The sequence below is a fragment of the Festucalex cinctus genome, chromosome 13 (assembly GCF_051991245.1).
Source record: "Festucalex cinctus isolate MCC-2025b chromosome 13, RoL_Fcin_1.0, whole genome shotgun sequence".
NCBI lineage: Eukaryota > Metazoa > Chordata > Actinopteri > Syngnathiformes > Syngnathidae > Festucalex > Festucalex cinctus.
This window is the reverse complement of record NC_135423.1, coordinates 19,952,244-19,973,630: the sequence shown is the minus strand read 5'-3', so window position 1 is coordinate 19,973,630 and position 21,387 is coordinate 19,952,244. Positions and strand designations below refer to the sequence as shown.

General features: G+C 42.8%; 1 protein-coding gene and 16 non-coding genes across 20 annotated transcripts in view; 16 read left to right on the top strand and 1 right to left on the bottom strand.

Moving 5' to 3' along the window:
* LOC144033045 (rap1 GTPase-activating protein 2-like) overlaps positions 1-21,387 on the bottom strand; it is a 149,482-nt gene that overhangs the window by 68,724 nt on the left and 59,371 nt on the right. The window contains exon 1 of one of the 4 annotated variants that reach the window (XM_077540756.1): positions 8,059-8,166. The exons of the other annotated variants lie outside the window; for them this stretch is intronic. Within the exon in view, the coding sequence (XP_077396882.1) occupies positions 8,059-8,075 (17 nt within the window). The 5' untranslated portion in view covers positions 8,076-8,166. Of the gene's footprint in view, positions 1-8,058; positions 8,167-21,387 lie in introns of those variants that run through there. 4 annotated transcript variants of the gene reach the window in all.
* trnas-gcu (transfer RNA serine (anticodon GCU)) lies at positions 13,569-13,650 on the top strand. Its single transcript has one exon. It is a non-coding gene; the product is annotated as a tRNA-Ser (tRNA).
* On the top strand, positions 14,075-14,156 carry trnas-gcu (transfer RNA serine (anticodon GCU)). Its single transcript has one exon. It is a non-coding gene; the product is annotated as a tRNA-Ser (tRNA).
* On the top strand, positions 14,584-14,665 carry trnas-gcu (transfer RNA serine (anticodon GCU)). The gene has a single exon. It is a non-coding gene; the product is annotated as a tRNA-Ser (tRNA).
* On the top strand, positions 15,093-15,174 carry trnas-gcu (transfer RNA serine (anticodon GCU)). The gene has a single exon. It is a non-coding gene; the product is annotated as a tRNA-Ser (tRNA).
* Positions 15,599-15,680, top strand: trnas-gcu (transfer RNA serine (anticodon GCU)). The gene has a single exon. It is a non-coding gene; the product is annotated as a tRNA-Ser (tRNA).
* Positions 16,107-16,188, top strand: trnas-gcu (transfer RNA serine (anticodon GCU)). The gene has a single exon. It is a non-coding gene; the product is annotated as a tRNA-Ser (tRNA).
* Positions 16,613-16,694, top strand: trnas-gcu (transfer RNA serine (anticodon GCU)). The gene has a single exon. It is a non-coding gene; the product is annotated as a tRNA-Ser (tRNA).
* Positions 16,821-16,902, top strand: trnas-gcu (transfer RNA serine (anticodon GCU)). The gene has a single exon. It is a non-coding gene; the product is annotated as a tRNA-Ser (tRNA).
* Positions 18,324-18,405, top strand: trnas-gcu (transfer RNA serine (anticodon GCU)). Its single transcript has one exon. It is a non-coding gene; the product is annotated as a tRNA-Ser (tRNA).
* trnas-gcu (transfer RNA serine (anticodon GCU)) lies at positions 18,532-18,613 on the top strand. Its single transcript has one exon. It is a non-coding gene; the product is annotated as a tRNA-Ser (tRNA).
* On the top strand, positions 19,037-19,118 carry trnas-gcu (transfer RNA serine (anticodon GCU)). Its single transcript has one exon. It is a non-coding gene; the product is annotated as a tRNA-Ser (tRNA).
* trnas-gcu (transfer RNA serine (anticodon GCU)) lies at positions 19,544-19,625 on the top strand. The gene has a single exon. It is a non-coding gene; the product is annotated as a tRNA-Ser (tRNA).
* trnas-gcu (transfer RNA serine (anticodon GCU)) lies at positions 20,053-20,134 on the top strand. The gene has a single exon. It is a non-coding gene; the product is annotated as a tRNA-Ser (tRNA).
* On the top strand, positions 20,559-20,640 carry trnas-gcu (transfer RNA serine (anticodon GCU)). The gene has a single exon. It is a non-coding gene; the product is annotated as a tRNA-Ser (tRNA).
* trnas-gcu (transfer RNA serine (anticodon GCU)) lies at positions 20,767-20,848 on the top strand. The gene has a single exon. It is a non-coding gene; the product is annotated as a tRNA-Ser (tRNA).
* Positions 21,273-21,354, top strand: trnas-gcu (transfer RNA serine (anticodon GCU)). Its single transcript has one exon. It is a non-coding gene; the product is annotated as a tRNA-Ser (tRNA).

Below are 21,387 nucleotides of genomic sequence, written 5' to 3'. Positions count from 1 at the left end.
CTACTTTTTAATTGGCAATTGTAATCCATAAAGATACAATTATATTTTTAGATTTAAAGTACTGTCATCTTGATGTAATATTTGAGCTTACTGCAAAGCAGCTTCAAAATAGATACTAAAATAATAATCAGCTTTTCATTTTATTTCGATGGGTGTATACTAGTTTGCAGTTAAAATGGGTAAGCTTTAGTTGTGGAGTGCTGCTACAAATAGTGACCTCAACAGGTGGGAAGAAAAACACTAGTAAACACTGCCCTCTAGTGGTGCAAAGTCCTTTCTTCAGCCAACTGTTTATCAGCGCACTGAGGGCCTCAAGAGGCACAACACTGTGATAGCTTTTCAGTGTTATATGACCTGTGTAATGCTTGAGAGACCTGCCTATCAAAAAGTAAAAATAAAATAAACTATTAAATGTCTACCCAAAAATGTTTTCAGTTTCTTAGAAGAGGAGGTGTGAGAGGAGAGGAAATGCAACATCCTCCCTTTGGACGCTAAAGGATGGGTGGAGCTTTACCACTTCCCATATACTTCAAGAATTATCTCTACAACTTGAAACCACATTCTTTCACTGCCCTTTTTTTCTCACGTGTACTCAACAAGTGTATTAGGAAACACATTTTAGACACTAAAATAATTCTCTGCTACACTGAGTCTGCCCTGATGCATATGTTTAAGTGTGGCTATCAAACACAATTTTATTATACTGAACCATATCACTGTTTTCCAGTCGTGTTCCTCTTCTCATATTGGCTTCGCCTGGCAGTCAAACACTGGCACTGTGTACACTGTCTTCACAATGGCTCTAAATAAACTAAAGTAATAGAAGAGACAGCTCATTAAGACTATACACAACCTCTGTGTAAGAAACTATTGCTTGTTATGGGCTTTAGTTTATTAAACTCTCAGCTAGAGTAAACATCATAGCAGTAGTCCTGTGTTTGTTCAGCGGCCATAAGTCGACATCATTCCATGCAATACAGAAGGCGGGTGTAAATGCCATGCTCCAGAAATAGCAGCAGCACATTTGCTCTTTTCCATGATGCAGCCAGGAAGATAACATTTACACCCGATTTCCCCCCGCAAAAAAAATACAATGCTATAGGGAACGATGCACAAAGGAGAAACAGTCTCTAACTCCGCTCATCAAATCACAGCCATCATTTCAGAAGCGTGGGGATGTGGAGGGCAATTGTTAGGAGTAAGCTAACTTATTCCCACGTGATAGCTTGCTGTCAAACGTTGGTTGAAGTGAAGCAGAAGTAGCAACATAATCAAAGGTCGACTGAACACAAAAATTCAGTAGATTATCATTCTTGCTAGCAACTTTATTGAACACAAATTGAATAGAAGGGGAAAGATTTGGAACCATTTTATACTTGACTCATTGAGCCACAACAGTTAGGAGATGAAATTTTGTCTATAATTAATGTGATAACTTCATTATTTTTCATGAATGATGAATACTGTTAAATACAATATGACCAAGCAGGGCTCAGTTTGCTGACCAAACCCGGAAAACAGGTGTGCTATGATTGGCTGTTACCCATTTGCTCAGCACAGGTGATGTTATCTTCAGTCGACAAGGGGAAAAATTAGTTTTTAAAGGTATTAATTGTTCATGAAACATCCATCCATCCATTTTCTTGACCGCTTATTCCTCACAAGGGTCTAAATACAATTTCTCTTCATATCATTATGTGGCCCTTGTGTCCTTCTGATTTGCTGTATGTGGCCCTCAAATGAAAAAGTTTGGACACCCCTAGAATATGTTCTAAATTCTCCATGACAGCCAGGTACGGACTAAGAACAAAATTCAGCCCCATGAGAAGGACCGACATACGTTGATTGAATCCTATCAGATGCCCCTCATGACAGTAAACAAATGGTCTTTGCGTTTTAAGAAGACATTTGTGGAAATTTGCTTGGATGGATCAACATTTGTTGCCTATTTTCTGACATTCTTTGAGTCCAACGTGGACTCTCCCAAACTCAAGAGTTCCAGGGCCCCAAAAAACTCTACTAGTCTTAGCGTCAGATCTCTGATGTGTTCCCACAAGTGAAAAAAGTGCACGATGGGTGTTAGCTGTCATCTTGGTCAAAGTATAAACATAATGAGGAGGGCTGCTTAAATCTCAATTCTAAATGGCATTTGTGGATAAATTCAATAAATGGGAATTTTGTGCAAAAAAATACTGAAACAATGATCAGATAGAAAGGAGCATCCAAAGGTTTAGACAAGGTCAAATTAACATGTGAAGGTCATTGTGAATTTTAGGTTGTTTTCACCAAGATTATTCTACATTCTTGTACTTTCTAATTAAATATATACAATAAAAAAAAATCAATCTAACTGAGAGAATACATTCAGATGCAAAATGATGCATCCGGCAAAAAGAGCCTGATTAAAATTCACATGGGCGCTAGCGTCATCTCACTGCATCCTTGTTCTTGAACAGCAGCTATGATAAGGCCACACATGCTGATAAATCTCTATCAGTATGCTCCAGTGTGAGCTTCAGTTTTGTCTCAGCTGAGGGGAAGAGAGTTCAGTTGATGCAGGCCTGAGGAGAGTGTAAACAACGTGTGACAAGTGTTAGCTAATTAGCAGTGCATGCGCAATGAGGAAAGTGTAAAGCAATATTTGCAATGTGAGGATAAAACAATCTGTGGCCCGGCCTGCTGGTCCGTTTGTAAAAATTGAAACTGTGAAACTTGAACATGTGAAATGAACCTTCTCATGCAGAGAACAGGTCATTCATCAGAATCTTGAATTTGATGGACAAAGATACAGTGAGGTATGTTATCCTGAAATGGGTGGCAGCAGCTCATCTGTCATGACTGATGTGCTATGGCGCTAGCGCCGGTAACACGTTATAATAACTATCCGTTGTAACAAGTTAATAGATTATTAGTCAACTGTTAATAAAAGAGTTATTCTTTTCTAACAGTCAATTAATGAGAATTGTAGTTGCAACTAAAAAACAATGTTCCAATAACATATACAGTATAAACTATTAACTAATACTCAACAAGTCACTTACAATATACAAGACTGTCTCAGAAAATTAGAATACAGTATTGTGATAAAGTCCATTATTTTCTGTAATGCAATTAAATAAGCAAAAATGTCATACATTCTGGATTCATTACAAATCAACTGCAATATTGCAAGACATTTATTATTTTAATATTGCTGATTATGGCTTACAGTTTAAGAAAACTCAAATATCCTATCTCAAAATATTAGAATATTTCCTCAGACAAGGTAAAAAAAAAAAAAAGCCATAATCAACTATATCGAAACAATAAAATATTTCATTTGATTTGTAATGAATCCAGAATGTATGACATTTTTGTTTATTTAATTGCATCACAGAAAATAACGGATTTTATCACAATATTCTAATTTTCTGAGAGAGTCCTGTACAATAGCTCATTTATGAGCTATTACTCATTTATTAGGTTTAGTTATAAATCATTGACTATAACTCATTAGCTAAGAGTTTCTTCAATAAAAAACATCAGTTTAAAGATACAACTGTAGTAGTCACTTCTGCATTGTTGATTCCGTTTCAACCCTCTAATCATGACTCTGTATGCATGCTGAAGTGCAATAAAATGGATGACTAAAAAAAAAAAAAAAAACCCAATTAAGCAAATGTATAACCTAATGAGAGAGTGATTCATCCATTAAGCATCAAGCTCAGGCATGACCGGAAGGATGACGTGCAGCATCTACACGGTTCCCCTGAAAGATCGCATTGGGCAAGACAAATGTGAGATTTGAGTGGCGTACAACTAGAGATGCATTATGAAGAAGCGATTACTTATTATTCATGATTAGATAATCCATCTTCATGTGTCGATTAGTTGCAGTGGGAAGCTGATCTGCGTCACTGTCTCACGTCTATGTTTTTGATTGACAAGATTTAAAAATTAGATCACAAAATTCCAAATTCATTTTCCTTCATTCTATTAGGAAGTGTGTACGAACATTAAAAATGTGAATATCAATGGCATCTGATTCCCTGGGGGAAAAAAAAAGTTTGGGCTCATTAAGTATAAAAATAATGACATGTTGGACGTTTTTGTGTTGTGTTGCATGTGGTAAGTCACAACAGTGTAAATTTTGGACTTGTTTCTGTCATGATATGTGGAGTTTGGATGTGGTGGATGGACCCAAAGGCAGAGAAACAAGGCAGGTAGTGATGTGCTTCTCGGGTCGAATCCCTGAAGCGTGTGCCGAGTAATGTAGATGAGTGGTTCATGAACGGCGATTCAATGCGTGTGTCGATGACGTACGTGATGACGTTTGAAGCCCCGCGAAGCGGGTGTACCACGTGACTGATTCAGGAAATGATTCGCTAGGTTTGAGTGTAGTTCGAAATAAAAGCGGCAAAGAAACGCTATGGATTCCCCTTCACTTTTTGTGTTTTCGGGTCCCTTACTGCGGTACTTCTTTGCATTTTGCATTCGATTTGACCGACGACGACGAGCTTCTTTTTTTGCGATGGAGTTCAAGGAACCAGCAAGAAAGAGAAGAAAATATCCCCAGAGTTGAAAATCCCCTTCAGTACTGGGAATCACAGAAATATGCGCTTCCAAGTTTATACAAACTTGCTGTCTCATATCTATGCACCCCTGCTTCATCAGTACCATGTGAAAGAGTTTTTTCAAAAGCAGGTGAAATTCTATGCACAAAAAGAAACCGCCTGAGTCCAAAAACTTTGGAAAAAATATTGTTTTTAAATAAAAATGAATAAGCACTTTATTTTACCTCATTTTTTCCACATTTTCACTTGTTGCATAAGCACAAACATAGACAAAGTAACACAGAACAATTCATGTTAAAACACTCTTCAAATATATATTCTTTTGTATTTAGAGCATGATTTACACCCCCATTTTATTGCATGCACCAAGCATGTTATACATTTTTCTGTCCACATGATGGCGTAGTCGAGGAAATGAATCATCTTGAAGCCCCTACGTGTGTGTGAAGCATTTCACTGCAGGGCTTCATTGCTTTACGGGGCTTCATTTTGCCATCACTAAAGGCAGGTAGACATAAAGGAAGGGCGACGTAAGGAACTTTATTGACAACAAAGATGGTGACGGACATGACGGGACGGAACGTGAGCAGACTGGTTGCCATGACTGGACTGAACGTGGACAGACTGGGCAGGACATGGACAGACTTGGAAGGACAGACTTGGCAGAACATGGACAGACTTGGCAGGACGTAGACAGACTTGGCAGGACAGACTTGGCAGGACGTGGACAGACTTGGTAGGACATGGACAGACTTGGTAGGAAAGACTGGGCAGAATGTGGACAGACTTGGCAGGACGTGGACAGACTTGACAGGACAGACTTGGCAGGATGTGGACAGACTTAGCAGAACGTGGACAGACTTGGCAGAACGGGGACAGACTTGGCTCAACAGCAACAAAGCATACCACACAGACCACGCAGAAAGTGGACAGACTTGACAGAACGTGGACAGACTTGGCAGGACGTGGACAGACTTGACAGGACAGACTTGGCAGGATGTGGACAGACTTGGCAGAACGTGGACAGACTTGGCAAGACAGACTTGGCAGAACGTGGACAGATTTGGCAGGACATGGACAGACTTGATAGGACAGACTGAGCAGAATGTGGACAGACTTGGCAGGACAGACTTGGCAGGATGTGGACCGACTTGGCAGGATGTGGACAGACTTGGCAGAACGTGGACAGACTTGGCGAGACAGACTTAGCAGGACGTTGACAGACTTGGCGAGACAGAATGTGGCAGGACGTGGACAGATTTGGCAGGACATGGACAGACTTGATAGGAAAGACTGGGCAGAATGTGGACAGACTTGGCAGGACGTGGACAGACTTGACAGGACAGACTTGGCAGGATGTGGACAGACTTAGCAGAACGTGAACAGACTTGGCAGAACGGGGACAGACTTGGCTCAACAGCAAAAAAGCATACCACACCACACCAGGACAAGACAAGACAAGACAATGCTACCATGACGCATGAACAAACACCACTGACTAAATACAACACTAACGAGATACTAGCAAGACACTAACAAGACACACCTGGGAAACACAGCAGGCAGAGGGCACTAATTAGCAACACATACGGGGAGGGGAGACACACACAGGTGGTCGAGGTTAACTAAGACGAGACAAGGTGAGACAAACCAGACAAGTAGACAATAAACATCCAAAAACTAAACCAAAAACCCAAACCCCTAACACTGAAACATAAAAAAAAAAGAAGCCATATAGCGTTGTCAAATATTGCCATAATTTAGATGTCATACCTAACCATCTAAGGTAAGGTAAATAAAAATACATAGATTACAAAAGTGACAGACGAATACGGCCAACCCATATAATGTACAGCATTGTGCACCCGGTCCTTTACAGTGTCATATGTATATAAACCGTGATGAATTCTCACCTCATATGTATGGACATACATAGGCATGTGGTAATCATAGTCTGAAAATACTATAACGATACTTGCAATGATTTTTATTCTATTCACGTCGTGAGATTGGCTCTCCTAGTTGCACCGTAGACTCAAAACATTACATCACATAATGTACAAAAACGTGACTGATTTTCACTAAAATGTATATGTAGACCTCATAATCATAGTCTTACAATATTATATAATATTTAATATTATTAGGGCTTTCACAATTAAAGCATTAACTCTGGAGATTAATTTTAATTCATTATAGCGTTGGAAGAAATTAACTCAGTTAACTCTGTGCAGCCAAATTTGGAGTAGTTATTCTAATTCTAAAGTAATTTGTGCACTTTGCAGAGCCAAATTCAAATAGCATATTAATTGTACGCCTTTGGCATATCATCTCAGAGCAAAAGACCTTTCCTCCACTTTAAAGCTGTGTCCATTCTTATCATCTTGTTTAACAGTTGTATTTTACGGGAGACATATTCTATTCAAGGATCAAAGAAAGCTATTACAACTGTCTTTGATGATAAATATACTTTTCTATTTGATGATTTCACATTAATTCCAAGATTTTACTCAAGTAAATATCTGTTACAAGCTTTGAAGGAAAAAAAAAAAAGTAGAAGCAGAAGTAGAAAAGTATGATTAATGATGGTTAATTATGGAAAATTGTGCAATTAATTAGTTAAAAAAATGTAATCTCTTGACAATTATAGATTAGGCATTATATTATATTAATGTGGTAAGCCTATGTGCATTGCCTCATTGATATGCATAAAAATAGCCATCAGAATATTCATTTTTTTTCCTTTCATTTGCTTCTTTTTTTTCTATTTTTAATGATATATTATGAAATATAATAACTTATATGGTACATTATCATGATAGAAGTTGGCGGGGGTAGGACTAGATAAGTTCTTGTATTTCTTCCCACTCCCTTTGAAAATAATGAATTCTGACTTTTCTGATACCGGTAAATATTTTCCTTTTTGGCTTTTATTTTTTTTCCTTCACTTTTATTTTAGAATTTGTATTGTATGTTAGATGTTCAATAAACCAAACCAAACCAAACCAAACCAAATCAAACCAAACCAAACCAAAAAAACAATCCAAATACCGTCCCCACAGCAAAAGTCATGGGTCCTTAACAGAAGCAAAGGTTGTTAGATTGAAGATGGCCACCTCTTGTCAACAGTCAAATTAAATCATTCATTACCATTTAACCTAATTCATTAAATCTGTCAGCAAATGTGGTATTTTAAAAAATTAGATAAAGTTACACATTCTAAATATTTGATTACAACTGCAGTCTGCAAAGTATCACCTTGTACGGCATATTATTAATTTGACTTTAAATTAAAGGCAAGGTGCCGTATGCATTGGACATCAGTTTTAAGTTCAAAACAATGACACTATTCTATTCTATGTTTGTATTTGCGTACTTTACTCCAGAATGGGATTACAAATAAACAGTAATACAAACCACTCTTCAGTCATCAAAAGGACTACAATAATTTCAAAATAAAAGACATCTATACATAGAAAAAGAGAGCAAGCCGGCATTTACTCACCATAGCTTGCGGGGCATCGTCACACAACATTAGAATGGCCATCTGCCGAAACCTGCCAGTGTTTCATCCCTTCTCTCCCTTAATCCCTACTTGCAATATTCATCAGCACTACCCAAAGACAAAAGCCACAAAGAGATGCATGTGTTTGTTAATGCGCTCCGTTCGAAGCTGCATGCACATGGAATTGATTATCCAGCCATTAATAAGACCCCAAGGTAGAAGGATGTTCTCTTTGTAGTGGGAGCAAGAGGAAGGATGGGACGGAAGGCACACAACAGGGATATCTTTTCCACTCGGCTTATCATCCAGCTATCTGTCTAGTAGCATCTACCATGCAATATACACACGCATTTCACAAATCACATTTATATTCTTGTCTGAGTGGTAGCCTAGCATTTCTTTTATGCTCTCTCCGAGCCCTTTTCCCTAATCAAACACTGAGATCAAAAGGGCGCACACACGCACCTCAAGCAAGAGTCACGACTCACTCATTCATATTCAATGCCACTCCAGAGCCGGCGTTCTAACGACACCTGACCAGGGAGTGAAAGAGACAGGCGTGAGTGTGTAATGTATCCATGACATTGTGCATAAAACACACAATAGTATACATTTTATGTGACATAAATGGTGGCACACCAACCACTTTAGTATGCAAGACAGGAAAACTGCAGTAATCTCAGTTATTCCCACCAGTGCATTTGCATATTTTGATATGAATGCAAGTTCAATGAACCTTATTTCAATCATGGTACAAACTCAATTCCAGTGAAGTTGGCTAGCTGCGTAAAATATAAATCAAAACAGAGTACAGTGCAATGATTTTAAATCCTTTATCCTTATATTCAACTGAATACACTACAAAAACAAGATATTTATTGATCAAACTGATGATTTTTTTTTTTTTATTTTGACCTTGAAACAAGCTGTTTTGTTTTGTAACAAACTGTTACTCGTTTCTACTTCTTCCTCCTATTCCTTTTCCAACATGTATGTCTAACTTATTACCAAAGACTGTTTGATGACTGTCTTCGGTATCTTTCTTTTGTTGCTTAATATGATGTTAAGTTTTGCTTCTTGCTTGATTCAATTGCTTTTTTTCTTATTATTATTTTTTGCTGTTTACAAGTTTTGGCTTCACAATTTTTATTGTCATAATTTTTAATTATTGTTATTGTTTTTTATGCAAGTTCTAAATCTAAATAAAAAAAAATCAAAAAGCTGGGACTGCAGAGGCAGGGATATGTTGTCTTTAGATGCCATTAGGGGTCAGACGTGTCTGTGTGTTTATGTATGTGTGGGCGGAGCTGTCTGTGTGGGTGTGTCACAAAGGTAGAGTGACTGCTTAATCAATGTCACCTGTGTTCCTGAAAATGTTTGCTTGTTGGTACAGGGCGAGAGGAGGGAGAGTGCTGTTATTTTCTGTTGACCGCTAGATTGATGCAAGTTACCTTCAGTAATTGTACATTAGAAAGTATATTATTGAAAGAGTCAAATAAACACCTACAAACTGCAGTGAAGACCTAAAGTTTCCATCTTGGAATCAGCGTGTCGTACAGAGCCCCGTCTTCTTATCTCAGTGACTGCATTTGGTTTGGATAGTCACAACAGGGAAAGTGTTACACTCCCTTTTCTTTTAACAAATCTCAATAAGCATTTGGGAACTGAAAACACGAATTGTTGGAACTTTTGGGAGACAGGTCTGTGCTGCTGGCAGGCCAGTCTTGTCGTCGCACTATTTTGGGACAAAGCCACGCTGTTGTAACACATGCAGAATGCAGCTTGGTAATGTCTTGCTGAAATAAGAAGACGTCCCTGAAAAATATGCATATGTTGCTGCAAAACCTCCCCCGCTCGGAAGACATGACATCCATAATTCCCATAAACAATTTCAAGTGTATCTCACCTCCCAACCAGACTCTTGCTCCACCCCTCTCTAATATTTGAAAATGGGGCTCAAAGGGAGGACTGTTGGGCTTGAGAATGGGGAGAGGGTTGGGTGTGCAGCAGTGAAAACTATCCATCCATCCATCCATTTTCTGTACCGCTTATTCCTCACAAGGGTCGCGGGGGGTGCTGGCGCCTATCTCAGCTGGCTCTGGGCAGGAGGCGGGGGACACCCTGGACTGGTTGCCAGCCAATCGCAGGGCACACAGAGACAAACAACCATCCACACTCACAAGCACACCTAGGGACAATTCGGAGCACCCAATTAACCTGCCGTGCATGTCTTTGGAATGTGGGAGGAGACCGGAGTACCCGGAGAAGACCCACGCGGACACGGGGAGAACATGCAAACTCCACCCAGGAAGGCCGGAGCCTGGACTCGAACTGGAGTCCTCAGAACTGGGAGGCGGACGTGCTGCAGTGAAAACTACGATCTCAATAATTTCTATACTACAACAAGTTATGCTAAATAAAACAACTAATGCAGATGTCAGACTATGCAATTTTTTTGTCTTACACGACAGAGGTACATAGTTCTGGACTGTCCTTTGTCACCAGTTCTTCCATTAATCATTACGGGCAGAACTTCTGGGTGCAGAAGAAGTGGCTTCATCCAGCTGAGAATCAGTACGACATTGTCATGTGGATATTCGGTCAATCGGGTTCCTGAATTGTGAATATGGACACCTGATTGGTCGTGAAGCATAAATCCATTGAGAAGTGAAATACCTCTATGTAAAATTTCTAAATAAAATTAAATTTTAAGCAGAACGGCGGGCCAATTTTGGCCCAAGGACTGGACATTGCTGACCTGGTCAAGATCCATCAATTTTAAGATCAATGGACTCTGTTTGAGGAGAGAGCAGTAGCTGAGGTGACAGAGTGGTTAAGGTGATGGACGGCTAATTCATTGTGCTCGACACGCATGGGTTCGAATCCCGTCCTCATCGTGGCACGGTACTTTTGACACTGCTGCTTCTCTGAGAACTCGTTCAACTGTGTCCCTCAGAAGACGTGCATGGTACTCAAGATGTACATAGTTCTGGACTGTCTTTTGTAATCACTTCTTCCAATAATCATTACTGTCAGAACTTCTGGGTGCAGAAGAAGTGGCTTCAACCAGACTTTTGGACCCAAATCTGTGAAAATGTATTTAAAATGACCAAACAGACAAATTTGCAACTTATCCAATATAAGATACTTCATAGAACATATATTACACAATATATGATGAAAAAAATGGGACTCTCTGACTCCGACATTTGTCTCCAGTGCTCACAAAACACTGCCGATACTTATCTTCATGCTTTATGGTCATGTACTCCAGTGCTGCATTTCTGGACTAAAATCTTGGAAAAGCTCGCTTTATTTTTATATAGTCAGGAACCTAGTTGCTGCTAGTGGGCTCGAGCACACCACACTATACGACACTATACTCACTAACTCCTTAAGAGTTATTTCTAGTGGGCACTAAGCATCAACACTTGGTGTTACTGCATGCTAATTAGTCAATTTTCTCGACGCCGTCCCCCGTGGTCGGGCGGGGGTGGTTCTGCCCCCCCCCCCGTTGTCCGCTCGGTAGCGGTTGTTGTCTTGGCCGCTCCCTGGGCCCCCTGTGGGGTGCGGTGTTGGGGTGCTTTCCCTGGTGCCCGGGGCGGCGCCGTCCCGGCGCGGTCCGCTGCTCCGTGCCCGGCGGCGCGGTTCGGGGCGGGTGGGCCTCTGGTGTGCCCCGTGGCTCCCTCTCCCCTCCCCCTTCCTCCCCCCCGTCGCCTCTCCCTCCTCGCCTCCTCCCGCCCATCCTCCTCTGCCTCCCGGTCCCTTTTCCCTTGTCGCCCTCCCTCCTCCTCCCCCCGCCCCCCTCCTGCCCTGCAGCCGCCCTTTCGCCTTCTTGTCGTCTTCCCCCCGCTTCCCCCTCCCCCCTTCCCTGTCGGCCCCCCCGCCCCCTCCCCCTCCCTCTCCCTGGGCCTGGGGCTCCCTCCCCGGCCCGGGCGTCGGGCTCCGGGGGCCGGGCGGGGGTTTGAGGCCTGCCCCACTCCGGGAGAACTCCTGGCGCCCCGGGCGGGCTCCGGAGGCTCCTATTGTGGTGCCAGATGGGTGGGGTGGGGGGCGGGTGGGGGTGGGGGGTGCTGGGGGACGGGCGTGCCACCTACACCCGCCGGGTTGGGTGAGGCCCCGCTGGTCGCTCCTCTTACTCACTTCACTAGTTTTGAAGTGGGTGAAGGGGTGTTCCGGGCGTCTGGGTCGGCTCGCCGACCGGTGTCCGCTCGGGTGGCTTGGGGGTGGCCTTGGTGCTGCCGCGGCCTGGGGGTTTCGGGGGGGGGGGGGGGGCGGTGCTTGCTTTGCTGGACCGCGGTTGACGGCTTTCTTTCTTTGGTGGTGGTCCTTATGCATGCCAGATCCGTCGCACCAGCATCTACTGAAACTCAACAGAAGTAGCCTCTCCCTCCCACAGCCCCTTGAATCAGTGGGTGCTGGTGTCTGTGGATCTCACTTTGCTTTATCTATCCTTCCCTCCTTCCTCTTTTTAGTTTTTCCTCTGGTCACTTGAGATCTCAATTTATTGGAAGTTTGAGGCTTCTGGGGTTGGCATAAGACTCTGGTTTTGTAACCACGCAGGAGGGGTTTTGTTGGTGCTGGATTTCACTTTGATGGATTGGATGTACTGGCTTCTATGGATCTCACTCTGCCTTATTGATCCTTCCCTCCTTCCTCTCTTTAGTTTTTCCTCTGGTCTCTTGAGATCTCGCTAAATTTGCTGGAATTTAGAGGCTTCCGGGGTTGGCGTAAGACTTTGATTTTGTAATCATGGGGAAGGCAGGAAGTGTTTGGTCGGTGCTGGATTTCACTTTGATTTATCTTTCTTTTCTCTTTATTTTTTTTCTGACCTTTTCTCTGGTCTCCTGACCATTTAAACTTCACGACTCTGGCAAGATTCTGAAGTACCAGGTTAAGGCGAAGGGTAATGGGATATTTATAAGGCTTTAGGTGAATTAATGAGTATAAATTTATACGTATTTGCACGCACACGCACGCACGCACGCGCACGCACGCACGCACGCACGCAAACGCACGCACGCAAACGCACGCACACACAAAAAAAAAAAGAGCAATGATGATAAGACGTTGAATCGGTAAGACTACCGAATGAACAATTCTGAGCTCTTAAAAAAAAAAAAAAAAAAAAAAAAAAAAAAGAAGACGTGCATGGTACTCAAGAGGTACTACATAGTTCTTGACTGTCCTTTGTCACCAGTTCTTCCATTAATCATTACGGGCAGAACTTCTGGGTGCAGAAGAAGTGGCTTCATCCAGCTGAGAATCAGTACGACATTGTCATGTGGATATTCGGTCAATCAGGTTCCTGAATTGTGAATATGGACACCCGATTGGTCGTGAAGCATAAATCCATCGAGAAGTGAAATACCTCTACGTAAAATTTCCAAATAAAATTACATTTTAAGCAGAACGGCGGGCCAATTTTGGCCCAAGGACTGGACATTGCTGACCCGGTTCAGATCCATCAATTTTAAGATTAATGGACTCTGTTTGAAAAGAAAGCAGTGGATGAGGTGACCGAGTGGTTAAGGTGATGGACTGCTTATCCATTGTGCTCGACACACATGGGTTCGAATCCCATCCTCATCGTGGCACAGTACTTTTGACACTGCTGCTACTCTGAGAACTCATTCAACTGTGTCCCTCAGAAGACGTGCATGGTACTCAAGAGGTACATAGTTCTGGACTTTCTTTTGTAATCACTTCTTCCAATAATCATTACTGTCAGAACTTCTGGGTGCAGAAGAAGTGGCTTCATCCAGCTGAGAATCAATACGACATTGTCATGTGGATATTCGGTCAATCGGGTTGCTGAATTGTGAAGATGGAGACCCGATTGGTCGTAGAGCATAAATCCATCCAGAAGTGAAATACCTCTATGTAAAATTTCCAAATAAAATTACATTTTAAGCAGAACGGCGGGCCAATTTTGGCCCAAGGACTGGACATTGCTGACCCGGTCCAGATCCATCAATTTTAAGATCAATGGACTCTGTTTGAAAAGAAAGCAGTGGATGAGGTGACCGAGTGGTTAAGGTGATGGACTGCTAATCCATTGTGCTCGACACGCATGGGTTCGAATCACATTCTCATCGTGGCACAGTACTTTTGACACTGCTGCTACTCTGAGAACTCGTTCAACTGTGTCCCTCAGAAGACGTGCATGGTACTCAAGAGGTACTACATAGTTCTGGACTGTCCTTTGTCACCAGTTCTTCCATTAATCATTACTGTCAGAATTTCTGGGTGCAGAAGAAGTGGATTCATCTGGCTGAGAATCAATACCACATTGTCATGTGGATATTCGGTCAATCGGGTTCCTGAATTGTGAAGATGGACACCCGATTGGTCGTAGAGCATAAATCCATCGAGAAGTGAAATACCTCTATGTAAAATTTCAAAATAAAATTACATTTTAAGCAGAACGGCGGGCCAATTTTGGCCCAAGGACTGGACATTGCTGACCCGGTCCAGATCCATCAATTTTAAGATCAATGGACTCTGTTTGAAAAGAAAGCAGTGGATGAGGTGACCGAGTGGTTAAGGTGATGGACTGCTAATCCATTGTGCTCGACACGCATGGGTTCGAATCACATTCTCATCGTGGCACAGTACTTTTGACACTGCTGCTACTCTGAGAACTCGTTCAACTGTGTCCCTCAGAAGACGTGCATGGTACTCAAGAGGTACTACATAGTTCTGGACTGTCCTTTGTCACCAGTTCTTCCATTAATCATTACTGTCAGAATTTCTGGGTGCAGAAGAAGTGGATTCATCTGGCTGAGAATCAATACCACATTGTCATGTGGATATTCGGTCAATCGGGTTCCTGAATTGTGAAGATGGACACCCGATTGGTCGTAGAGCATAAATCCATCGAGAAGTGAAATACCTCTATGTAAAATTTCAAAATAAAATTACATTTTAAGCAGAACGGCGGGCCAATTTTGGCCCAAGGACTGGACATTGCTGACCCGGTCCAGATCCATCAATTTTAAGATCAATGGACTCTGTTTGAAAATAAATCAGTGGATGAGGTGACCGAGTGGTTAAGGTGATGGACTGCTATTCCATTGTGCTCGACACGCATGGGTTTGAATCCCATCCTCATCGTGGCACAGTACTTTTGACACTGCTGCTACTCTGAGAACTCATTCAACTGTGTCCCTCAGAAGACGTGCATGGTACTCAAGAGGTACATAGTTCTGGATTTTCTTTTGTAATCACTTCTTCCCATAATCATTACTGTTAGAACTTCTGGGTGCAGAAGAAGTGGCTTCATCCAGCTGAGAATCAATACGACATTGTCATGTGGATATTCGGTCAATCGGGTTCCTGAATTGTGAAGATGGGCACCCGATTGGTCGTAGAGCATAAATCCATCGAGAAGTGAAATACCTCTATGTAAAATTTCCAAATAAAATTACATTTTAAGCAGAACGGCAGGCAAATTTTGGCCCAAGGACTGGACATTGCTGACCCGGTCCAGATCCATCAATTTTAAGACCAATGGACTCTGTTTGAGCAGCGAGCAGTAGATGAGGTGACCGAGTGGTTAAGGTGATGGACTGCTAATCCATTGTGCTCGACACGCATGGGTTCGAATCCCATCCTCATCGTGGCACAGTACTTTTGACACTGCTGCTTCTCTGAGAACTCGTTCAACTGTGTCCCTCAGAAGACGTGCATGGTACTCAAGAGGTACTACATAGTTCTGGACTGTCCTTTGTCACCAGTTCTTCCATTAATCATTATGGGAAGAACTTCTGGGTGCAGAAGAATGGCTTCATCCAGCTGAGAATCAATACGACATTGTCATGTGGATGTTCGGTCAATCGGGTTCCTGAATTGTGAAGATGGACACCCGATTGGTCGTGAAGCATAAATCCATCGAGAAGTGAAATACCTCTATGTAAAATTTCCAATTAAAATTACATTTTAAGCAGAACGGCGGGCCAATTTTGGCCCAAGGACTGGACATTGCTGACCCGGTCCAGATCCATCAATTTTAAGATCAATGGACTCTGTTTGAAAAGAAAGCAGTGGATGAGGTGACCGAGTGGTTAAGGTGATGGACTGCTAATCCATTGTGCTCAACACGCATGGGTTCGAATCCCATCCTCATCGTGGCACAGTACTTTTGACACTGCTGCTTCTCTGAGAACTCATTCAACTGTGTCCCTCAGAAGACGTGCATGGTACTCAAGAGGTACATAGTTCTGGACTTTCTTTTGTAATCACTTCTTCCAATAATCATTACTGTCAGAACTTCTGGGTGCAGAAGAAGTGGCTTCATCCAGCTGAGAATCAATACGACATTGTCATGTGGATATTCGGTCAATCGGGTTGCTGAATTGTGAAGATGGAGACCCGATTGGTCGTAGAGCATAAATCCATCCAGAAGTGAAATACCTCTATGTAAAATTTCCAAATAAAATTACATTTTAAGCAGAACGGCGGGCCAATTTTGGCCCAAGGACTGGACATTGCTGACCCGGTCCAGATCCATCAATTTTAAGATCAATGGACTCTGTTTGAAAAGAAAGCAGTGGATGAGGTGACCGAGTGGTTAAGGTGATGGACTGCTAATCCATTGTGCTCGACACGCATGGGTTCGAATCCCATCCTCATCGTGGCACAGTACTTTTGACACTGCTGCTACTCTGATAACGCGTTCAACTGTGTCCCTCAGAAGTCGTGCATGGTACTCAAGAGGTACTACATAGTTCTGGACTGTCCTTTGTCACCAGAGAGCAGTGGATGAGGTGACCGAGTGGTTAAGGTGATGTACTGCTAATCCATTGTCCTCGACACGCATGGGTTCGAATCCCATCCTCATCGTGGCACAGTACTTTTGACACTGCTGCTTCTCTGAGAACTCGTTCAACTATGTCCCTCAGAAGACGTGCATGGTACTCAAGAGGTACATAGTTCTGGATTTTCTTTTGTAATCACTTCTTCCAATAATCATTATGGGAAGAACTTCTGGGTGCAGAAGAATGGCTTCATCCAGCTGAGAATCAGTACGACATTGTCATGTGGATATTCGGTCAATCGGGTTCCTGAATTGTGAATATGGACACCCGATTGGTCGTGAAGCATATATCCATCAAGAAGTGAAATACCTCTATATAAAATTTCCAAATAAAATTACATTTTAAGCAGAACGGCGGGCCAATTTTGGCCCAAGGACTGGACATTGCTGACCCGGTCCAGATCCATCAATTTTAAGATCGATGGACTCTGTTTGAGGAAAAAGCAGTGGATGAGGTGACCGAGTGGTTAAGGTGATGGGCTGCTAATCCTTTGTGCTCTACACGCATGGGTTCGAATCTCATCCTCATCCTGGCACAGAACTTTTGACACTGCTGCTACTCTGAGAACTCATTCAACTATGTCCCTCAGAAGACGTGCATGTTACTCAAGAGGTGCTACATAGTTCTGGACTGTCCTTTGTCACCAGTTCTTCCATTAATCATTACGGGCAGAACTTCTGGGTGCAGAAGAAGTGGCTTCATCCAGCTAAGAATCAATACGACATTGTCACGTGGCTATTCGGTCAATCGGGTTCCTCAATTGTGAAGATGGACACCCGATTGGTCGTTGAGCATAAATCCATCGAGAAGTGAAATACCTCTATGTAAAATTTCAAAATAAAATTACATTTTAAGCAGAACGGCGGGCCAATTTTGGCCCAAGGACTGGACATTGCTGACCCGGTCCAGAGCCATCAGTTTTAAGACCAGGGGACTCTGTTTGATCAGCGAGCAGTGCATAAGGTGATGGACTGCTAATCCAATGTGCTCGACACGCATGGGTTCGAATCCCATCCTCATCGTGGCACAGTACTTTTGACACTGCTGCTTCTCTGAGAACTCATTCAACTGTGTCCCTCAGAAGACGTGCATGGTACTCAAGAGGTACATAGTTCTGGACTTTCTTTTGTAATCACTTCTTCCAATAATCATTACTGTCAGAATTTCTGGGTGCAGAAGAAGTGGCTTCATCTGGCTGAGAATCAATACGACATTGTCATGTGGATATTCGGTCAATCGGGTTGCTGAATTGTGAAGATGGAGACCCGATTGGTCGTAGAGCATAAATCCATCCAGAAGTGAAATACCTCTATGTAAAATTTCCAAATAAAATTACATTTTAAGCAGAACGGCGGGCCAATTTTGGCCCAAGGACTGGACATTGCTGACCCGGTCCAGATCCATCAATTTTAAGATCAATGGACTCTGTTTGAGAAGAAAGCAGTGGATGAGGTGACCGAGTGGTTAAGGTGATGGACTGCTAATCCATTGTGCTCGACATGCATGGGTTCGAATCCCATCCTCATCGTGGAACAGTACTTTTGACACTGCTGCTACTCTGAGAACGCGTTCAACTGTGTCCCTCAGAAGACGTGCATGGTACTCAAGAGGTACTACATAGTTCTGGACTGTCCTTTGTCACCAGAGAGCAGTGGATGAGGTGACCGAGTGGTTAAGGTGATGGACTGCTAATCCATTGTGCTCGACACGCATGGGTTCGAATCCCATCCTCATCGTGGCACAGTACTTTTGACACTGCTGCTTCTCTGAGAACTCGTTCAACTATGTCCCTCAGAAGACGTGCATGGTACTCAAGAGGTACATAGTTCTGGATTTTCTTTTGTAATCACTTCTTCCAATAATCATTAAGGGAAGAACTTCTGGGTGCAGAAGAATGGCTTCATCCAGCTGAGAATCAGTACGACATTGTCATGTGGATATTCGGTCAATCGGGTTCCTGAATTGTGAATATGGACACCCGATTGGTCGTGAAGCATATATCCATCGAGAAGTGAAATACCTCTATATAAAATTTCCAAATAAAATTACATTTTAAGCAGAACGGCGGGCCAATTTTGGCCCAAGGACTGGACATTGCTGACCCGGTCCAGATCCATCAATTTTAAGATCGATGGACTCTGTTTGAGGAAAAAGCAGTGGATGAGGTGACCGAGTGGTTAAGGTGATGGACTGCTAATCCTTTGTGCTCTACACGCATGGGTTCGAATCTCATCCTCATCCTGGCACAGCACTTTTGACACTGCTGCTACTCTGAGAACTCATTCAACTATGTCCCTCAGAAGACGTGCATGGTACTCAAGAGGTGCTACATAGTTCTGGACTGTCCTTTGTCACCAGTTCTTCCATTAATCATTACGGGCAGAACTTCTGGGTGCAGAAGAAGTGGCTTCATCCAGCTGAGAATCAATACGACATTGTCACGTGGCTATTCGGTCAATCGGGTTTCTCAATTGTGAAGATGGACACCCGATTGGTCGTAGAGCATAAATCCATCGAGAAGTGAAATACCTCTATGTAAAATTTCCAAATAAAATTACATTTTAAGCAGAACGGCGGGCCAATTTTGGCCCAAGGACTGGACATTGCTCTCGGTCCAGATCCATCAGTTTTAAGACCAATGGACTCTGTTTGAGCAGAGTGCAGTGGATGAGGTGACCTAGTGGTTAAGGTGATGGATGGCTAATTCATTGTGCTTGACACGCATGGGTTCGAATCCCATCCTCATCGTGGCACGGTACTTTTGACACTGCTGCTTCTCTGAGAACTCGTTCAACTGTGTCCCTCAGAAGACGTGCATGGTACTCAAGAGGTACTACATAGTTCTGGACTGTCCTTTGTCACCAGTTCTTCCATTAATCATTACGGGCAAAACTTCTGGGTGCAGAAGAAGTGGCTTCATCTGGCTGAGAATCAATACCACATTGTCATGTGGATATTCGGTCAATCGGGTTCCTGAATTGTGAAGATGGACACTCGATTGGTTGTAGAGCATAAATCCATCGAGAAGTGAAATACCTCTATGTAAAATTTCCAAATAAAATTACATTTTAAGCAGAACGGCGGGCCAATTTTGGCCCAAGGACTGGACATTGCTGACCCGGTCCAGATCCATCAATTTTAAGATCAATGGACTCTGTTTGAAAAGAAAGCAGTGGATGAGGTGACCGAGTGGTTAAGGTGATGGACTGCTAATCCATTGTGCTCGACACGCATGGGTTCGAATCCCATCCTCATCGTGGTACAGTACTTTTGACACTGCTGCTACTCTGAGAACTCATTCAACTGTGTCCCTCAGAAGACGTGCATGTTACTCAAGAGGTACATAGTTCTAGACTTTCTTTTGTAATCACTTCTTCCAATAATCATTACTGTCAGAACTTCTGGGTGCAGAAGAAGTGGCTTCATCCAGCTGAGAATCAATACGACATTGTCATGTGGATATTCGGTCAATCGGGTTAGTGAATTGTGAAGATGGAGACCCGATTGGTCGTAGAGCATAAATCCATCCAGAAGTGAAATACCTCTATGTAAAATTTCCAAATAAAATTACATTTTAAGCAGAACGGCGGGCCAATTTTGGCCCAAGGACTGGACATTGCTGACCCGGTCCAGATCCATCAATTTTAAGATCAATGGACTCTGTTTGAAAAGAAAGCAGTGGATGAGGTGACCGAGTGGTTAAGGTGATGGACTGCTAATCCATTGTGCTCGACACGCATGGGTTCGAATCCCATCCTCATCGTGGCACAGTACTTTTGACACTGCTGCTACTCTGAGAACGCGTTCAACTGTGTCCCTCAGAAGATGTGCATGGTACTCAAGAGGTACTACATAGTTCTGGACTGTCCTTTGTCACCAGAGAGCAGTGGATGAGGTGACTGAGTGGTTAAGGTGATGGACTGCTAATCCATTGTGCTCGACACGCATGGGTTCGAATCCCATCCTCATCGTGGTACAGTACTTTTGACACTGCTGCTACTCTGAGAACTCATTCAACTGTGTCCCTCAGAAGACGTGCATGTTACTCAAGAGGTACATAGTTCTGGACTTTCTTTTGGAATCACTTCTTCCAATAATCATTACTGTCAGAACTTCTGGGTGCAGAAGAAGTGGCTTCATCCAGCTGAGAATCAATACGACATTGTCATGTGGATATTCGGTCAATCGGGTTGCTGAATTGTGAAGATGGAGACCCGATTGGTCGTAGAGCATAAATCCATCCAGAAGTGAAATACCTCTATGTAAAATTTCCAAATAAAATTACATTTTAAGCAGAACGGCGGGCCAATTTTGGCCCAAGGACTGGACATTGCTGACCCGGTCCAGATCCATCAATTTTAAGATCAATGGACTCTGTTTGAAAAGAAAGCAGTGGATGAGGTGACTGAGTGGTTAAGGTGATGGACTGCTAATCCATTGTGCTCGACACGCATGGGTTCGAATCCCATCCTCATCGTGGCACAGTACTTTTGACACTGCTGCTACTCTG